Below are 19,100 nucleotides of genomic sequence, written 5' to 3'. Positions count from 1 at the left end.
TCGGCTACGAGTCTCTCTGACTTCGGCGGAGTGAGGTTGGGTAACGTGTTGCCTCTTTACTCTCGCAGGGGACAAACCAGCAGATTAAGGCCCACGAGGCCAGCTCCGCGGTGCAGCATGTCAACTTACTCAAAGAATGGAGCAACTCTCTAGAGAAAAAGGTACGACGCACCGCCTCCTGCTTTTGTTGGTTTTTAATACTTTCTTCAAATTATTTAAAGAAGAAAACCTTGTTTATAGTGAGTAATGGATTTTGCATAAAAGAAACAGCATCAAGAGTGTCAAAAAAGTAAATTCTCTTCAAGTGATCCTGAGTTTATAAATGAAGCTGTGTGGTTTTGTTAGCTTGCTCTTTGGGTTTTTGTTTGTTTGTTTATAAATTTATTTACTTATTTATTTTTAGTTTTGGCTGCATTGGGTCTTCATTGCTGTGAGCGGGCTTCTCATTGCGGTGGTTTCTCTTGTTGGGGAGCACGGGCTCTAGGTGTGTGGGCTTCAGTAGTTGTGGCACGTGGGCTCAGTAGTTGTGGCTCGTGGGCTCCAGAGCACAGACTCAGTAGTTGTAGCGCACGGGCTTAGTTGCTCCACAGCATGTGGGATCCTCCCGGATCAGGGCTCGAACCTGTGTTCCCTGCATAGGCAGGCAGATTCTCAACTACTGTGCCACCAGGGAAGTCCTTGCTGTTTGTTTTTTAATTGCCAAGCAGCTATGAAGTGCTTTTTTTTAAAAAAAAAAATCACATTGTGCTTCTCTTAGAATTGATCTAGGACAGGGATTGTCACTTCCAACCCCCGTCCACCCCGCACCCCATCTTTTTGTAAATAAAGCTTTATTGGAACACGGCCACACACACTCATTTTCGTATTATCCGTGGCTGCTTTGCACCAGGATGGCAGCATGGATGAGCAGAGATAGAAACTGTACGACCCGCACAGCCCCCAAAACTGTTCTCTGGCTCTTTACAGAAAAAACCTGCCGACCCCCGATCTGGAAGGTCACCAGTGTCACCTGCTTTACCATCCTCTGTCTTCTTGGAGACGAGGAGAGGACAATTGCACATCGCGAGTGTGACTGTTGACCATGGGTGTTGGGGGACCACGCAGCCCCTTCCCGGACACACCTGCTCTCCCGGGTGTCTCCTCGAGGGGCCCCAGCTGTGGGGTCTGGACTCCTCAGCAGGCCCCCGCCCACGTAGCACTCCTTCCTGGGGAGTGTGTCCTGTGGTGCTCAGCTCTCCGGGCCTTCTTACCTGAGGAAAAGATTAAAACCTCCGAGACTTGATAGAGAAGGAGGTTATAGGATCTCCCGCTGTGGCTTGTGGCTTATGTACACAAATAAGAAATTAATTTGATATTCAACGTGTTGAGAACTTGCGGTGGGAGGACACTAGGATGCAGCCAGGGCGTTGATGTTTGCTTTCTAAAGGTTTGTAAAGATTTGGATATCTTGTTTTGAGTATTAAATCCAAGCAATTTAAAACGTAAATGTACTTAAAAGAGTCTAGAGTTTTAAATCAAAAGATGTTTATTAAATCTGACATAAAATAGTTTTTTTAATATAAATGCTTAAGCTGGAGATGAGAACCAGTGAAAGGATTTGCGTGCTGTGTGTACACACGTGGGGCAGGAGAAGCCTTCTGTTTATCAGTGAAATAAAATCTGTTACCTGAATCATTTGTGACTTTCCCAGGAGCACATATTTGCTCTGAGTTCAGTGACGATTTACCTATGAATCTTTCTTTCCCCTCTTGTTGAAGAATGCATTGTTTCTGCCTTTTTTAATTATAGGCATAGATCTCAGGGCTTTTGGTCTCTCCCAGATACGGCTCCTCATTTATCTAAAAGGTTCTTCCTTTCATGTAAAGTGAATTGGTTATTCCAGCTGTGCTAGTTACATAACCATTGAGCGGGGCTGGGCTGCCGTGCGCTCAGCTCTCAGGACGGTCGTCCTCAGGGCCATCGCCGTGGGGCACGCGGGGGTCATCCTGTCACTTGCGTCCTCCTTCCCTGCTACCTCCACACTTGTCCCCCTCAAAGCATCCGCATTGCATCGCTGGAAGCTCTGGGACACAGCCGCACAGCCAGCACCCCTCCCCAGAGCTTCTCCCTCTGTACACCGGCCGAGAGGGGGCCGAGTTGCTGCTGATACATTTGAAACGTCTGTCCTCTTGGTTTTGCTGGAGCGTGAGCCTCTCCCTGCCTCCGTGCCCACTGCTCAGGTCGTCCGGGCCTCCGCCCTGCGCATCCTTGCTTGTGTTCATGAGGAGCTGGCTTCTCTTCACTGGGCCCAAGAGCAAAACCTGGACGATGAATGCAGATACTTGTATTTTCTTAAAATGGCAATTTATTTCTCATCATAGAATTATTCAGTTGGAATCTCCTGAGTTATTTTGTTCATCTATACTAGAAAATAGAACGTCTGAGTTGATTCAGAAACACTGATTATTATATTCACAGTCAAACTAAAGAAAACTTTTTGTAAAATCCAGGCTTAAAAACACCCATCTTATGTTTTAGGAAAGCTTAAATCAAAGGGAAGTGTGGAGTGCCCACCAAAACAGGCTGGGGTGGAGGATGTTCCTGGTGAGGAGGGTCTCAGGAAGGATGAGGGGGCCCCTGTTTTCATCTGCTGTGTGGATGTCACACTGTGCTTCTTGGAAACACACCTGCCAGGTAGACTTTCCTATACCTGGTAGACTGGTGAAAGCAGGGGTCTGCAGGCACCCAGGGGCTGGGATCCTTGATTAAAATGTGTAAATAAATAAAACGTCAGTCTAAGGGCAGTCCCTAAATTAAGAAGTTAAGAGTTGGATGCGGCATGACGTGTGATCATCAGTGTGAGATATTTCCGTCATCCTCAGGTAGCTTGATTTGCTGCAGAAAAAATCACCATTGGTTTTGGAGACATTACTGAGATTTTTATCAGAAAGGTTGGCCTGTGTGCATGATATTTCTTTTTTGGGGTGTGAGAATAAGGAGCCTGGGAATTGTGTCCATCTTTGACAGATGGGAGTGAGTGAATTGTAATTTCAGAAAAAACAAAAATGCCGCTGCCTGCTACCCGTGCCCCAGTCTGGGCGCTGCAGGCTGAACACTTGGAGGAGGTCGTGGGCCTGGGAGACAGCGTAGTTTAGGGAGGAAAGTCTGTTTGTGCTGAGTGAAATCCTAGGAGAGCGAAGTATATCTTGCAAGTTCTGTATTCCTTCATAAATACCTTGGTTATAAATAAAATAGACTGAGACAGCGCCCAGAGGTGCTGCCTGCCGAGCAGACTGAGTGACGTAAGGACGCCTCACTTTAGGCTCGTTGTTCTTCAGAGGGGACAAGGTCAGGAACCCAGATGTGTCCTGAGATGCCCGTGGGCCATCCCCACGGCCAGACCGTCCTCAGGTGCTGGAGGTGTTAGAGAGGCACCTGCGAGTAGAGCTGTTGCGATCCGTCTCGGAGCTCCGCGGCTTCCAGGATGGCGGCCACATCTGCGCGTGGACACAGCTGTTGGCGGAGGGAACCTTTCCAGGGGCCAAAATGCCCCTCGTAGAAACACTGTGAGAAAGAAGCCTGGTGGGATCGCCCTTGAACTCCTCACCCTGGGGCTTGTAAGACCAGTGTAAATTGGCTCTTGGGAGCCAATTATTTTTCAGAAAGGAACTTTGAAAGACTCAAAGGTGGGTTCCCTGCTGGGAATGGCGCCCCCCCCCCAGCAGACCCGTCCTGGCACCCCCAGTCGGCAGCTCCTCTGTGGCGGGGGCGGGGAGGCTGGGAGGCTGGCCCCAGGACTCACTGCAGCGCGCGAGATTGTTCCCATCGTGCTCCCTCGTTCCGTTGAGAGAGCTTTTCAAAGGGCGTGTATGGCCCACTGGTGGGCGTGAAATAATTTAGTGGGTTGCAGCTAGCATTTTCAAAAGTAAAATAGAGTAAAAGAGAAAGTATCCAGGTGCACTGTGATCAGGGCAGATGTGGTTTTGAGATCCCTGTTTTTAGGGATATGCATACGTACACAAGTGTCTGTGCAGAAGAGGTGGGGTGTAAGGATTTGTTTCCTATTATGTTTCCTTGTCCAAGTTTGAAAGCCACTCTGATAAAAGATGTATTAGTTTTCAGCAAAAACTTGAAAAAGCATCCATTCTGAAATTCAGTCCTTGCTGCACTTTGCCTCATCTTATTTGATTCTTGGGAGAGATTCTGAGAAATGCAGTTGTAGGATCCCTGTTAAACTACCAGGACTCCCATTTCCTGTGTGAAGGGATTTTTTTTTTTCCTGGAACTCCTTCACTGAGCTGATAGAAGGCCTGTATTGTAAACATTTAATTACCATTATTATAATTGTTATAAATTGATATTAAACTCACTTTTTGTTTGCTTAATTGAAGACTTTCTTTTTCAGGTTTCCTTGCTGCAGAATGAAAGTGTAGAAAAAAACAAGAGCATACAGAGTTTGCACAACCAGATATGCAGCTTTGAAATTGAAATTGAGAGACAAAAGGAAATGCTTCGAAATAATGAATCCAAAATACTTCATTTACAGGTAAGAAGTTTAAGATTATGTCTGGATAAAAGGGAACACATCTGCGTTTCCCTCCAAGACTTTCTCAGGGAGATATTTGAGCAAAAGCCCTGACCTTTGTCGAACAAGGCAACTTGTTTCTCTTGCTTAAGTGAAACTCAGGGAAGGTGGCCTGGGTTTGCGGGCCGACCTGGGAGGCTGTAGGCACCTCTCCTCTTGCCTTTTCCCGGGGGCCAGCCCCGTCACCTCTCCTCTGTGCCCTTGGTTCATTGTTGGTGAAATAAGACTCAAAGCCTGCGTTTCTAAAAATTAGCTGTTTTATTATTATTATTTAAGATTTCATATTGTTCGTGAGTAGTTATGTGTAAAGTTTCACTTCCTAAAGTGAACTGAAGCCAAACTATTTTGTTCTGAACCTTCTAGCGATGCACGTACACAGTCACCTTATTTCACCACCTTATTTCAAACACATAAACCTTTGCTGCTCCCGAAAAAGGTGGTGTATAAATAAGCCTGATTACGATGTGGCTCCTCATTTCTGTTACCAGCACAGGCTTCCATTAGGTGCTTGTTATAGATTATCCTTCTAGACACTGTCTTCACATCCGCTTACTCAGAGTGTACCTTGGTGATGGTAATTCTGGTGTGTATCACACACACCCGTGGGAGAATCACATGTTGCCGAAAGAGTCTTTCAGTGCTTGTACTTACAGTGTTTCCCTAAATTATCTGGAAGAGAAAATATTTCTAATAGCTCCAGAGTCACAGCATCTTTGAGATTGTCTTTCCTCCCATTTTAATGTTGAGATTAGTTATAGTGCCTTGAATTGAATAGGGATTTATTAAATTAACTTCATTTGTATTAAACTCTGTGGTGGTCCCGAGACAAGGAAAAACACAATGAACCATTAGGTTGTAGTAGAAAAGATACAAGTCATAAGTATTGAATCAAGTCAGAAACGTACAGTGTCGCGTAAAACGCCACAAGCTTCCTCCGGGAAGTCTGTGGCGTTTTGCCGAGGCCTCGGAGGTGCTGGTCAGCGTGTCCAGACAGAGGCCTGTGCTGCCATCCAGTAAGCAGGTCCAGCTGTGCGCAGGGTGGCCAGGGCTCAGAGGGGTGCGTGGAAAGGCCAGGAAATTCTGTTATGCTAGAGAACCACTTGTTAAGGCATACTGACAGCAGAAGGAAGAATGAGTAGTGGGTTGTTGTTTCTTCTTATATTTAATTCTTATTTTAATGTAGTGGTTTCCAAAGGTTTTTTTTATTGAAGTAGAGTTGATTTACAGTGTTGTGTCAACTGCTGCTGTACAGCAGAGTGACTCAGTTATACACGCACACATTCTTCTTCATCTTCTTTTCCAGTATGGTTTATCACAGGATACTGAATATAGTTCCCTGTGCTGTGCTGTAGGACCTTGTTTATCCATTCTATATACAGTGGTTTGCAACTACTAACCCCAACCTCCCACTCCATCCCTCCCCCATCCCCTCCCCCTTGGCAGCCACCAGTCTGCTCTCTGTCTGTGAGTCTGTTTCTGTTTCGTAGATATGTTCGTTTGTGTCATATTTTAGATTCCACATATAAGTGGTATCATGTGGTATTTGTCTTTCTCTTTCTGACTTCGCTTAGTATGATAATCTCTAGTTGCATCCATGTTGCTACAAGTGGCATTATTTCATTCTTTTTTATGGCTGAGTAGTATTCCATTGTATATATGTAGTAGTGGGTTCATTTATAACCAAAAAAAATGGGAGTGTCCATAATGAGGTCATCGATGCACTCGCCTGACACCTTGGAGATTTTATATGCATTCCTCTCCTCCATTCCCCACTTCCAGCATGAAAAGTTGGAATTTACTTAAATTTAATCATTCCACTGTGCGTGATTCACGTTTTAAAACTTCCACGATTGAAGAACCACTGAGATCTAAGTCAGAGAGATCCAGCTCCAAGCTGCGGAGCCTGGGGAGGGGAAGGCTGAGCAGTGCCATGTCTGCAGGCGGCGGTGACCCGTGCCGGCGTTCTTCTCCTCCTCCTTGGAAGGCAGGCACGGAGGAAAGTAGGCTGCATTCCAAGAGAGGGACAGAGGTCAGGAGCAGGGGCTGACGGGCTGGAAACCCCTCCGGACGGCTGACCATTTCCCGATGGTTTACATGGAACCGCGTCCCCTGCATGATCTCAGGGTCGGTAATGTTCGTCACCGTGGTTGCCAGCGCTGAGAGGCGGCCTGGACCATCCTCCTCTGAGTGAACATTGATGGCGGCCCTGCGGACTGGGGCTGGAGATGCCGGCTCTGGGTGGCGCTCTCCCTCCCGTCCCTCCCGACCTTCCCCCACCAACCCCCCCATTTCAGCAGAGCCTGGCTCAGACCTGCCCCTCGGTCCTCACCCTAGAAATTCCAGCTGCCGGAGGACAGTTTACCTGAGCGCCATACAGTGGCTCAGGAACCACCACCGTGACTGGCCGCTGTTCCTCACTGCCGCCTTTGCCACTCTCTCCGCGGCAGAATGGACCTTCCCTCCCCACTTCCTTTCCTCAGGCACCTCAGATGGCACTGTACATGCCACCTTCTCCAGGGAGCCTTCCCCACCCTGTGCACTGGACCCCCTGGATGGTGACAGACCTGTCCCTCTCTGTGTCATCTCCTCCCTTGTCTGAGTCTCCAGTCGACCCTAAATCCTGAAGACAGGCTTGTACAGGAGTCCACACAGAGTGCAGAGCTCCTGACGGCCCCAGATAGGGCGGATGGGATGCAGTCAGAGTTGTGCAAAGGAAGTGGAACTTAAGAGTGGGTTAGCTTTTGCCAGCCGTGGAAGGGTAGTTTCTTACTATTTTACTTTGTAAAGAATTTTTTTTTTTTTGGCCATGCCGTGCAGCATGTGGGATCTTAGTTCCCCGACCAGGGATTGAACCTGTGCGCCCTGCAGTGGAAGCACGGAGTCTTAACCACTGGACCACCAGGGAAGTCCCTTTTTTCTCAATTTAAAAAGACAGCCTAGGGCTTCCCTGGTGGTGCAGTGGTTAAGAATCCTCCTGCCAATGCAGGGGACACGGGTTCGAGCCCTGGTCCGGGAAGATCCCACATGCCGCGGAGTAACTAAGCCCGTGAGCCACAACTGCTGAGCCCGCGTGCCTAGAGCCCATGCTCCGCAACAAGAGAAGCCACCACAATGAGAAGCCCGTGCACTGCAACGAAGAGTAGACCCCACTCGCCGCAGCTAGAGAAAGCCCGCGTGCAGCAGTGAAGACCCAACACAGCCAAAAATAAATTAATTAATTTATTTTTAAAAAAAGAAGACACCACTGAGCTTCCCTGGTGGCGCAGTGGTTGGGAGTCCGCCTGCCGATGCAGGGGACCTGGGTTCGTGCCCCGGTCCGGGAGGATCCCGCATGCCGCAGAGCGGCTGGGCCCGTGAGCCATGGCCGCTGCGCCTGCGCGTCCAGAGCCTGTGCTCCGCAACGGGAGAGGCCACAACAGTGAGAGGCCCGTGTACCGCAAAAAAAAAAAAAAAAAAAAAGAAGACACCACAATGAGAAGCCCGCGCACCACAACGAAGAGTAGACCCCGCACGCCGCAACTAGAGAAAACCTGCACGCAGCAACAAAGACCCAATGCAGCCAAAAATAAATAAGTAAAATAAATAAACTTAAAAAAAAATGTGAAAAAAAAAAAAAAAAGAGCCTAGATGTGAGCTTCATTCCCGTGTTGCACTGTTGGCAGGAGCTGCACTCCCGGGCGCTCCCGCAGTCAGTGGCTCTGCCGGGCTGGAGCGAGAGCGCTCTGTCCACGGGCCCCTTGCTGGGCCCGGGAGTCCCACCCACATCGGCTCGGTGACCAGATGGTGCCAAGTGACAGACGGCGATTTAAGCCCTAAGTGCACGAGCATGAGACCGATAGACTGATGCTCTGTGAGCAGGTCTCCTGATCAGGGTTTATTCACATGGTGTGTGATCTGTGCTGTTTCTCTCAGCTCCTGAATCCTTTTTTCTAGTAAAATCCTCACCTGCCTTTAAGATGTGTTTTTTATAGAAACACTGCGGGGGCTGAGTGTAGACTGCTCTTCAAGGATGACATCATGTTTGCTGCATCTTGCAGGGAAAGCTTAATTGAGGTCAGCATTCTGCTTTGACCTCATACCCCTTCTGCAAACGAAGGGTCTGTTTGAAAGTAGCACATTTTCCCTTGCTGTGTGAGGAGTGCCTTTTAAACAGTGGTTGGGCCTTGTCTGTGTGCGCGCGCGCGCGCGCGCGCGCGTGTGTGTGTGTACACGTGTGCTCGCTCCCATGTTCCCTCCTGCCCGCCACCCGCCTGCTGACTCCATGTTCCTGGCTTGTAGCTGGGGCCTTGCTGTCATTTCAGACTCCACGGTTCTGCTCCCTCTCGAGAGCGCCTCATGCGTTCGTGCCACTGTCCTGTGTGCGCCACCAGTCCCGGGGCTGGGGAGGGGGGCTTGGAAGTGATGAGCAGCTCGTCCTCATGGTTTACAACGAGGTCCACCAAGGAACTGCCACTGATTGTTTAGGTTTCCATTAACTCCCCTCTTATTCTCACTAGTACCCACATCAGCCTAGTTTGTCATTTTGTCACTTGAGTAGGTAGAGGTCAGGAGAAAAATTACAGCTGTTCATTATGGGTATGGGCGTTCATTCATGTCAATAGGATTGTCCCCAGAAAATAGACTTTGTGAACTAACTATGCTTCTCACCATATATATTTTAAAATAAAGTGGTATCGGTGTAGAAAGAAGTGTTCTTTAGAGAAATCGTCTTTACTTTTTAAATGTTAGCCAATGTCAGGGTTTCTTGGAAAGAAGAAGATTAACACTGTATTTTTACCCAGAAAAAGTAACCCAAGCCTACATGTTTGTTCCTTCACGGTTATTAAGAGCCAGCAAAGGTGCTGAAACCTCGATGTTTAAAAATAGTCTCCCAAAAGGAGAAGTGAACTCGGCAGGTCCCCGGGGCTCTCCCCTGTGTGGCCTCAGCCTCAAGGGCGGCCCAGCCGCTCCACAGCTTCAGGGGCTGAACCACCCAGCCTTCGGGAGCTTTATTTCAAAAATGCAAATTCTTTTTAGAAGTGAAAACTCTCTGGGTCCCTGGCTTCACCTAACAAGTGGGCAGGCCAGTCCTGCAGACAAACTGGGCCGCCATGGCTGGCACGCCAGGCTCACCCCTCCAGTTTCTGTTACAGACGTGCTGGTCATGTGCTTCTGGAAAAGGGGGTTTCTGAATTATTTAAGTCAAGCCCCGCTGTCGACAGCCACGTGTTTGTCAGCAGGGTTGCTCTGCCCCAGTGGGAACAGACCCCCACCCACCCCGCCAATAGGCACTGGCCCCTTGGCTTCACCCGGGGCCCCGAGGACCTGCCTCCAGGGCCCTGTCCTGCTGCCAGCCCTGTGCTGGCAGCCAGGTCTCTGGAGCCAGGTGGCAGTGTGGTGGCAGCTCTCTCTTCTGGGACCCAGGCGGGGTTCTGAGCACTCTTTGTGCCCCAGAAACAGGGCAGCCCCTCTAGCCCTGGAGGCCATATAGTTTGGCCTCTGCTGGTCGCTCGACCCTGCAGGGGATGGAGGCCTCCAGACGGGGCCGATGAGTGTGACTCCAAGTCCTGAGCTGAGACGCTAGGACAGAGGGATGTGGGAGCCGCGTGCCCTGCACTTGGTGGGTGAGGCCTCGGTCCCCTCCTGGAACTAGGGGCCTGGGTCCCTGTGTCCCCCGAGATGCCCGTGGGTCTAAGGTAAGATGCCCTGTGCGGGCTGATGTGGGCTCCCTGTGCCTGACCAGCGGGCGTCTGCTGGTAGTGGTGCAGCGCTGGCAGCGAGCTCTAACTGTATTTTGCCTTTTTCACACCTTTGATGTGGAAGCGAGTAATAGACAGCCAAGCAGAGAAACTGAAGGAGCTCGACAAAGAGATCCGCCCCTTCCGGCAGAGCTGGGAGGAGGCAGGCAGCATGAAGAGCAGCGTGGAGTCGCTCCAGAGCCGGGTGACCGAGCTGGAGAGTGTGGACAAGAGTGCGGGGCAGGCGGCTCGGAACACAGGTGAGAGCCGTGCGGGTCCGGGAGGCCCCGGGACAGGGGAGCCTGGCCGGGTCCCGGGGCCCCAGGCCAGAGCTGGGGTAGGCGAGGCACGTGCTGCCTTAGGCCGGCGCCGTCCAGTCACGGCCGGTGCTTCTGATGCGCCGCCTGCCGGGGCAGCTGGCTTCCTACCGAGATGCCCACAGCAGGGGCCCAGACGCTCCCCTCCGTGCAGGAGGGCTGCGTGGCAGAGTGGGCGCGGGGCGGCCTGCGGGTCGGGTGCTCCAGACCCGCTCCTGAAGGCCTGGGGGACAGAAGGTGACCAGAGGCAGCAGGGGACCCGGCGAGCCCAGCAGCGTGTCCGATACCTAGAAGCCACCGGGGCCGCTGCTTCAAGGGCCGAGCGAGTATTCTGAATATCTGCACGAGAAGGATTAATGGGGGAAAGAACAAGGATTACTGTGATGCGTGTGGGGCTGGATTCAGCCAGCCAAGGACGTGGAGTGGGGTGGGGGGAGGAGCAGCTTAAGCCCTGACAGGGCGCAGCTGACCCGGAGCGTGGGGGCTGGAGGCAGGGGCCGTGAGCCAGAGGGCAGGCAGCCCAGGCTGTCGCCTCTCAGCAGGCTGTGGATCCCGAGGCCTGCGTTTCCGGTCCTCCACGGGGCACGCACCAACCCCCAGCAGCCACAGCGAGTTTGGGCTCTTCTGCTCAGATGCTGGTGGGGATCGGCTTCTCCAGCCCCTGTGATAGTCATGTGTCTCCGCGCCCATCTCTCCCGCCCGCCGCAGGCCTGCTGGAGTCCCAGCTGAGCCGGCACGACCAGATGCTGAGTGTCCACGACATCCGCCTGGCCGACATGGACCTGCGGTTCCAGGTCCTGGAGACCGCCAGCTACAACGGTGTGCTGATCTGGAAGATCCGCGATTACAAGCGGCGGAAGCAGGAGGCCGTCATGGGGAAGACCCTGTCCCTCTACAGCCAGCCTTTCTACACCGGCTATTTCGGCTACAAGATGTGCGCCAGGGTCTACCTGAACGGGGATGGCATGGGCAAGGGGACGCACCTGTCGCTGTTCTTCGTCATCATGCGCGGAGAATACGACGCCCTCCTTCCCTGGCCATTCAAGCAGAAGGTGACGCTCATGCTGATGGACCAGGGGTCCTCCCGGCGACACTTGGGGGACGCTTTCAAGCCGGACCCCAACAGCAGCAGCTTCAAGAAGCCCACCGGCGAGATGAACATCGCTTCCGGCTGCCCAGTCTTCGTGGCGCAGACTGTGCTGGAAAACGGGACGTACATTAAAGATGATACCATTTTTATCAAAGTCATAGTGGATACTTCGGACCTGCCAGACCCCTGACGAGTCTCTGGGGAGGTGGATTGAGCAGAAGGCAACTCCTCTGGGGGGTTTGAACCGGCCGTCTCCACCGAGGTCCTCACGCCCAGAAAAGGACCTTGTGGAACGGAGGAAGCGGCAGAAGGTGGCCGCGGGCCGGCGGGAGGAGCCACGCGTCAGGACACACACACCACGTTCTCTAATAGACTAGCAACGCTTCACTTGGAAGAATTATTTATCCTTCGACGAGAGAAATACTGCTGTCAGAGAAGGTTTTCGTTTTCATTTTTAAAGATCTAGTTAATTAAGGTGGAAAACATATATGCTAAAGAAAAGAACCATGATTTTTCTTCCTTAAACACCAAAAAAAGAACACACACACACACACACACACACACACACACACATGCACATACCTGGGGATAGCTGGACATGTCAGCATGTTAAGTAAAAGGAGAATTTATGAAATCATATGCAGTTCTGCTATATTCATTCTAAGATTCAAGAGTGCAGTCCTGTTTCCAACATAGCCTGTTGTCTGTTTTAAGGCCTCATCCGGTCTCTGCTTCAATACTCTGTCAGAAGACCCTGAAGTGCACCTAGGTCTTTTTTGAAAGTCTCTAAATTCAGAATCGTTTTTTAATTTAAAGTTCTAAGATAATTGTTACTGCAAACATTTCATTTTAAAACGTCGATAAACTGATATTTCTTGGAAGAAAATGTAAAATATCAAACCCTGGTTATCACTTGTGATAGGAAAGAGAATATTCAACCTGCTGTTATTTCTCGTTAGAAATGTAAGCCTCCGATATCTGTCGTAGTTAATGACGCTACTTCAAAATCACTATGAAAGGAAAATTGCTCATAGATGCTGTGCATCATTTCAGATTTATAATTGTTTTCACCCTAAAATAGGGCATTAGTTGAACTTTGGAGTTCTAAACAAAATCCTGTAGGTTTTTAAAATTCTGCCCCACGTGTTCAGACAAGCGCTCTATTGCTGACAACACCGACCTTCCGTGTCCAGTGTCCGGGGGTGGGCAGGTGACTCGTGCTTGAAGGAGGCCACAGCAGATGTGTTTCTTCATCCTGTCGTATTGCTGCATTTGTTAACAGCGTTTGCGTAGAGATGGTGGCATACTGTACATGTGCCTTAGATGTGACATGCTGCTTCTCGACCCCAGCTTTGTGTTCACTGTAATTCCAGAAGGTGATAGTTCAGCCAGACCTTTCTCTTGATCACTAGACCTTTTGCCTCTTCGAGGGCCCTCAGACAGCCCTGTCCCTGCTGAGGAAGCCGGGCCCCCTCGTCGGCTTCTGGAGCCTCCACTGCTTCATTATCACAGATTCCAAATCTCTAGGCCCCAAAAGCGAGCCGCGCAGTCCACACGCAGGCAGGGACAGGGCAGGAGCTGCGCCTCTGCGTCCCCGGGCTGCGGGCGCTCCCACCACCCGCCGCGGGGCCCTCTGAGCATTCCAGAGACTGCTCCCCGGGGGCCGCCCAGGCTGATCCACAGGCGTCCTGGGGCCCGCCCCTCTCTTGGGAAGGGTGGCCCTGGGGTCTTTGGCCCCAGCCTGCGCCTGTCCGGGCGGCATTTCTCACCCCGTTTACCTTCTCTCAATGGTCCAACTGTGACAGAGCGGGGCCCTGCTCCTGTGCCCCCTGCTATGCACCATGCTCCACGGGTGCTCTTACCACTGATGGGTGCTACACGTGACGGGTGCTTCTTAGGCAAAACCAATGTGTGTGAACCGCCGCATCTGTGCCACTCATCCAAAAGACGCGCCCACGAATTGGCCAGCTGGGCCGCGCACCTCAGACTGCCTGCCTCCGGGCTCCCCGTGGCCACGGCCACGCGGGGGACGGCGGGGTGGTGCCCGGTGGCCCCCGTGTCTCTGGTGCTGCCCTCCGCCCTGGGTGTGCCTTCGCCCCAGTGCCTGCTGGAAGCACCTCCTGGCCACCGCCGTCCCAGGCTTCCATAAGTGACCTCATGGGTTCCAAGCACCTGCCCTGCCCTTCGGCAGTTAAGATGTTCAGTTGTCTTCGTCTCTTTTTCTTTCCCATCCTCTGACCCCAGAATTGCTTTGAGGGCGAATCAGTGTCATCGGTCCTGCCCAGTAAGGAGTCGTGTGTCCCCGCTCACAGAGGAGGGCCCTCCTGCAGGTGCTGTGGGACCACTGTTCCCCCCAAGTGCCCAGACCTCCTCCAGGCCTGGGCCCGGTTCTGCCCTGGAGACCCAGGGGAGGGAGGCTGCCCGGCAGGCCCCACCCGGCCTCAGATGGCTCTCCCGAGGCCAGGGGTTACCAACAGGGACTTCCTCCCCTTCACGGAAAGTATGGGCGTTGTTAACAAATTCAGGATAAGCAACATCTCGGTCTGGTTAAAAAAAAATTCTTTCCCTCCCCTGGGTTGGAATCTTGTTGGGGGCGGGCCGCTGGCAGCGCCCCAGGAGCATCCGTCCCTTGGTGGGGGGACTTTTCCAGCAGCTCCTCCCGGTGGGAGACGCCAGGCCCCTGGCCGCCACCCAGGAGCCCAAGGGAGTCAGCTTCACTGTCCCCCGGCGGGAGGCTGGGACGCTGGGACGCGGCGGGAGCTTCAGGCCGTGGCTCGGTGACGGTTGGTGGTGGCGGGTCGCACGCCTCCCTGGTGCCCGCGGGCCCTCCCGCCACCAGGGCCGCAGCGACAAGTGATGGTGTCGGACACGGCGTGTGGACGCACTTTTCCCGTGTACCGAAAGTGACAAATTCCGCACAGAACAAAACCGCTCCAGTGCCGTAGAGGGACCGACGCCGAGTCCCGTGCAGGGTTAGCGCCCCTGCTTCCGCGTCGTCGCCTGTCCTGGAAATGAAGACCGGCCGGGTCTGCCTGCCTGCAGGTCTCTGGTCAGGGGTGGGGGGCCAGGGTGTCAGGCCGGCGGGGCCAGCGAATGCCAGGCTCTGGCTCTGGGGCTGGAGCAGCCCGGGCGGCTCACCTGGGCCTCTTTTTACAGGTTGGGGTTCTCAGTTTCCCAGGTTCGTGGTGACGCAGAGGAGACGGGTAAATTGCTCCAAGACCTGTCACACGAGAGGGTGGCACCAGCCCCCAAGAGTGAGTCAGGCGCGGTCACCGAGCGGCCGTCGAGGAGGGCCACCGGCCCCGCCACCCCGGCCCCGCCCCAGAACGCAGCCGCCAGCTGAGCCCAGGCTCTTGGCCAGGCGGCCCTCCTGCCCCCGCCTGTCACCTCCCTGTCCTGGTGGCCGACTCCACCAGGCCCCTCAGACGCCGGCCAGGACGGCACAGCCTCTCCCCAGCAGCTCGTCTCCTGCAGCGTCCCCAGCTGCCCAGGGCCGCGCGTCCCTGTTGACCCTCCGCGTCATGGGGGTGGTCGCCCGCGGTGGGCCCGGCATCCTGCAGCCCGTGGGCAACTTCAGGCAGAGGAAAGGGCGGCTGGACGAACCCTTAGGCACAGCAGGGCCCCGAGGGGGTGGGGGGAGAGGCAGGACCCCGAGTGCACCCTGGGGGGTGCGCTGGCCCCTCCAGCCGTCCAGGCCCGCACCTTCTTCCCGCCTGCACGTGGAGGAGTGCCCATCGTCCCGTGCCGGACACAGACCTCTCCGGCCCCAGCATCCCTGCCTGTCTTCACGGGCTTGGGCAGGAGATGAGATTCCTCGTGGGGCCTCTTGCCCACACCTCCGCTCTCCAAAACGTATCCCTCGCTTGCAGTGATTATCAGTGCTGGAAAGGGCTCAGGCGGAGCCGTAGAATACTGTTTTCTAACTTCTAGTCTAGATCTTTACTGATCGGGCCGCCGAGGAGAGCTGCGGGGAATTCCGGGAGCTCCTTTGCATCTGTGACATGAAGGGGGGGTCTGTCACCCAATCTCCTCAGCCCAAGACCATGGCTCTGCCTTCTGTTTGCAAATCTTGATAGTTGTGTTTTTTCCAAAGTACAACGTGTCCACTAGGGTCGGGTCAGACAAGGTCGGCGTGAGGCTCCAGTGAGGGCAGGTGACCCGGTTGTTCGTCTCTGCTGTCTGTCGGGCGGTGCTGCTCGTCACCAGGGCCCCGGGGCAGCGGGGGGCAGGGCGCAGACCTGGGAGCGTCCAGGGCGTTTTCTGCTGGCCTCGGGTGACCCAGGCCACAGGTGGCTGGTGCCGTTTGCGGAGGCCCGAGTGGCACCAAGCAGTGCTCGCATTTCATTTCTGCCACTGCTGCTGTGTCTAGAGTCTGTCTTGTGAACTCACGACGCGAGAGGTGGAGTCCAGGACGGCTGCACCACTCCTGCGGTTCGTGGTGATCGGGTCGTAACTCAGTCCCCTTAGACCAGTGAGATAACTTCCACAGCAAACTCAACGACTTAATCGGTAAACACAAAAGCTGGCATGATTCTCAAGGATTTCTATAAGAATTCTCTGTAGAATAACGTCTGTGGTAAAGGAAGTGTGTAAATCCACGCAGACAGTTGTGTCGCATTTCCAGAATCGATTCTTTCTCTGACGGCACCCTCTGCGTTCAGTTCTCTTACCCAAAACAAAGACCAAAGAAGGCCAATCTCTCATTTGACTCTCTATTTTTAACCTGCCTGTTTTAAAAATTGCATCTGTATAACCGCTCGCTGTGAGGACCCATCTCGACAGTCCAAGTGATTGTGACCAGTGATTCACGTCCCGTGTTCTTCTGCTCTTCTAAGAAAAAAACACAAAAGGACAGTGTAAGTTATTGCCCAGCAATAATCATGTTGTTACTGTGGGTTAGCAACATGGCTGACTTCCTGGTAGCATTATTATGTTTGATATTTTTGTTTACTGTATACTGTGTGTGGTTTTATTTGGTATTTATTTGTGTTTGGAGGTCTTGCAACGTTTTTGTGTTTCTGATGCTAATAACTAAAGTTTGTAAGAGTGTAGAATGCAAAACTTTGAAATGCTAAACTGTCTGATTAGAGGCAAATAAATCTGACTAGGAGTCTTGGTTTCTCTCACACTGACTCGTAGGCCCAGGCGCGGCCCAGGGCCCCGTGAGGGGGCCCCTCCCTCCTGCGGTCACTGTCCTGGGCTCTGCGTACACGTTTTCTGCACCGGCCCCTGCAGAGGGTGCCACCGGTCCTGCCGTGGCTTCCTGGCCTTCCCTTCAGGCGGTGGCTTTACCTTGAGGGGGGTCCCCGGGGCCTTTGCACCCAGCAGCCGTGCTCAAGGCCATGGCTTGGTCCAGAGCAAGCCAGGGGGCCCTCATCCTCCCGGAGATCCTGTGCCATTTCCGCCACTTTATCAGCTATGGGACTTCGAGCTCTTCGAGCCTCGGTTTCCTCGCGTGTCAGGGGAAAGACAGCGTCTGCCTCCTTTCTGAAACCAGGGGGCTGGCTGTGAGCCCCGCCAGTGCTGACACCGCGGATGGTTGTGGGGCCTCCAGGCGGCGCCTTCCACGCAGCCACCCGCAGTGGGGACACGGGGGGCACAGGGCCAGCAGGCGCCTGCCCGGCTCAGCACCAGCGGGCCGGTCTCCCCGGGCGGTCAGGCCCCGGAGCAGGAAGCCCTGCGTCTCCCACGGTGTTCCCCCGAATCACCAGGTGCGCGGGCTGCTTTCCAGCACCGCGAGGCAGCGCGAAGGCCCTGGGGACCGCTCAGCCCTTCCCCCACTCGCCCTGGTCCTCCACGTGTCGCCGCCGCAGCCCCCGAAGCCCGTGCTCGGCCTCACCCCTTCTCTAAGTCACGGCTTGCGGCCCGGGCCTCCCCGTGCGCCCACCGGGCAGCAGGAAGGGGCAGCGCAGGAACCGGCCCCCAAGGCTGCTCCCACCCAGGGGCTCAGGGCCTGGCCCAGGGGTGCTGCCCTGGGCCCCAGGGGCTCAAGTGTTCCTGCCCACCCCGCACCCGGAGCCCTGCAGGGGAGCCCGTGGCCCCCAGCTCTTCCTACACGGGGTCCCCACACACAGGAGCTGCCAGAGAGGGGACCACATTCAGTCCCTCCGTCTGGGGGGCGTCCCAAGTCCACGCACCCCTTGCGCTCCACCCTCCTCCCTGGGCGCTCAGGCCTGGCGCCCCACCTCGGACCTGATGCCACCACGGGTGCTGAGTGAGGCCCCTGGGGGGCCCTGAAGCTGGAGCCCCTGGCGGGTGGCAGCGCGCAGTGTGGACGGCGCCGCGGGCGGGCAGCGCGCGGAGCCGTGTCCGTGGGGTCTCCAGCACCCCCGGAGGGGCCGCTCAGCTGGGATTTCGGAAGCCGGATCCTTTTCCCCTTCTGGAGTTTTTTCCCCTGCGTCTTACGGGGCAAGAATCGGCAACAACTCCCAGGATGAAGGGCCCGCCCCGGGGTTGCCCCTGGGCCGAGGCCGCAGACCCGGGCGCCGCTCGGCCGCAGGGCTGCTGGGGGCGGGGCCTCCCGGCGGCTCCCCGGGGCCTGGCCCCGCCCCACCTCGGTCCCCGCAGTCGGCCCGGGTGCGGCCCGGTCCCCGCCTGCGGAGGGACCCTCGCCGCCTCCCTCAGCCCCGGACGCGGGGTGGGCTGCCTGTTCTGAGCCCTGCGATGAAGGGGGACTAGCGGGAAGCTGGGGACTCGCTGCCGCTGTCCCCTCAGCAGCCGGGGCAGAAACGCTGCCATGCTCCCGGGACCGAGCCGTCCCGAGAAGTGTGCCCGGAGCCCTGGCCCCCCGCACGTGCCCCGGACGCCCGTGCTCTGCAGGGTCTGTTTTAAGTAAGAAGAGCGAGGCCTGGAGAGGAGGGGGCGCGGCCCCGGAGCCACCCTGCGCTTTGCTGTCTCGCGTGTGGCCGGCCTGTTTGGGGACCGCTGGGACCTCACGGGGTCGTTTCCAGCTGTGGGATCGAAATCGGCGTCGGCGGCCTCTTAACCCCCCCACCCCCACCCCCCAGGGGAAGCGGCGCCAACGCTGACCCCGCAGAGGTCCAGGACGTGTGTCCCTGCAGAGCTCCGGCTGCTTGGAGGAGGCGTCCTGAGCCCGGCCACAAGATCAGAAGTCAGAGATTGAGAGGAGGCTTTGAGTGAACCAAGCCCCGGGCCCCGGCCTTGCTCCCGGGTGACCCTTGGACCCCAAGGGAGGCCTCTGAGGGCGGAGGCCAGACCCCAGAGACCCAGGCAGCCACTGCCCCCGCCAGGCCCCGGGGGGTGGGCTGGAATCTGAGGACCAGAAGGCTGGCCCTGGAGTTGGGGGGATGCAGGGCTGCAGGCAGAGCCCCCCCACCCCCTGCGCCGAGCACCTCTCTGTTTCCTTGTGGGTAAAATGGGGATAGCAGCGCCTCTGCTCGCGTGAGGCCGGG

The 19,100-nt window shown here is 54.9% G+C and overlaps 1 protein-coding gene across 1 annotated transcript in view; it reads left to right on the top strand.

Moving 5' to 3' along the window:
• Positions 1-12,034, top strand: part of TRAF3 (TNF receptor associated factor 3) — a 107,622-nt gene extending 95,588 nt beyond the window's left edge. The window contains exons 10-13 of the mRNA XM_082649608.1: positions 69-161; positions 4,385-4,525; positions 10,367-10,541; positions 11,307-12,034. Coding sequence (XP_082505734.1) covers positions 69-161; positions 4,385-4,525; positions 10,367-10,541; positions 11,307-11,878 — 981 coding nt within the window. The 3' untranslated portion in view covers positions 11,879-12,034. The remainder of the gene's footprint in view (positions 1-68; positions 162-4,384; positions 4,526-10,366; positions 10,542-11,306) is intronic.
• The last annotated feature ends 7,066 nt before the right edge of the window (positions 12,035-19,100 follow it).

Source organism: Grampus griseus (genome assembly GCF_964374135.1).
Source record: "Grampus griseus genome assembly, chromosome: 2".
In the NCBI taxonomy this organism is placed as follows: domain Eukaryota; kingdom Metazoa; phylum Chordata; class Mammalia; order Artiodactyla; family Delphinidae; genus Grampus; species Grampus griseus.
The sequence above is the reverse complement of the archived record's forward strand: the minus strand, read 5'-3'. Positions and strand labels throughout refer to the sequence as shown.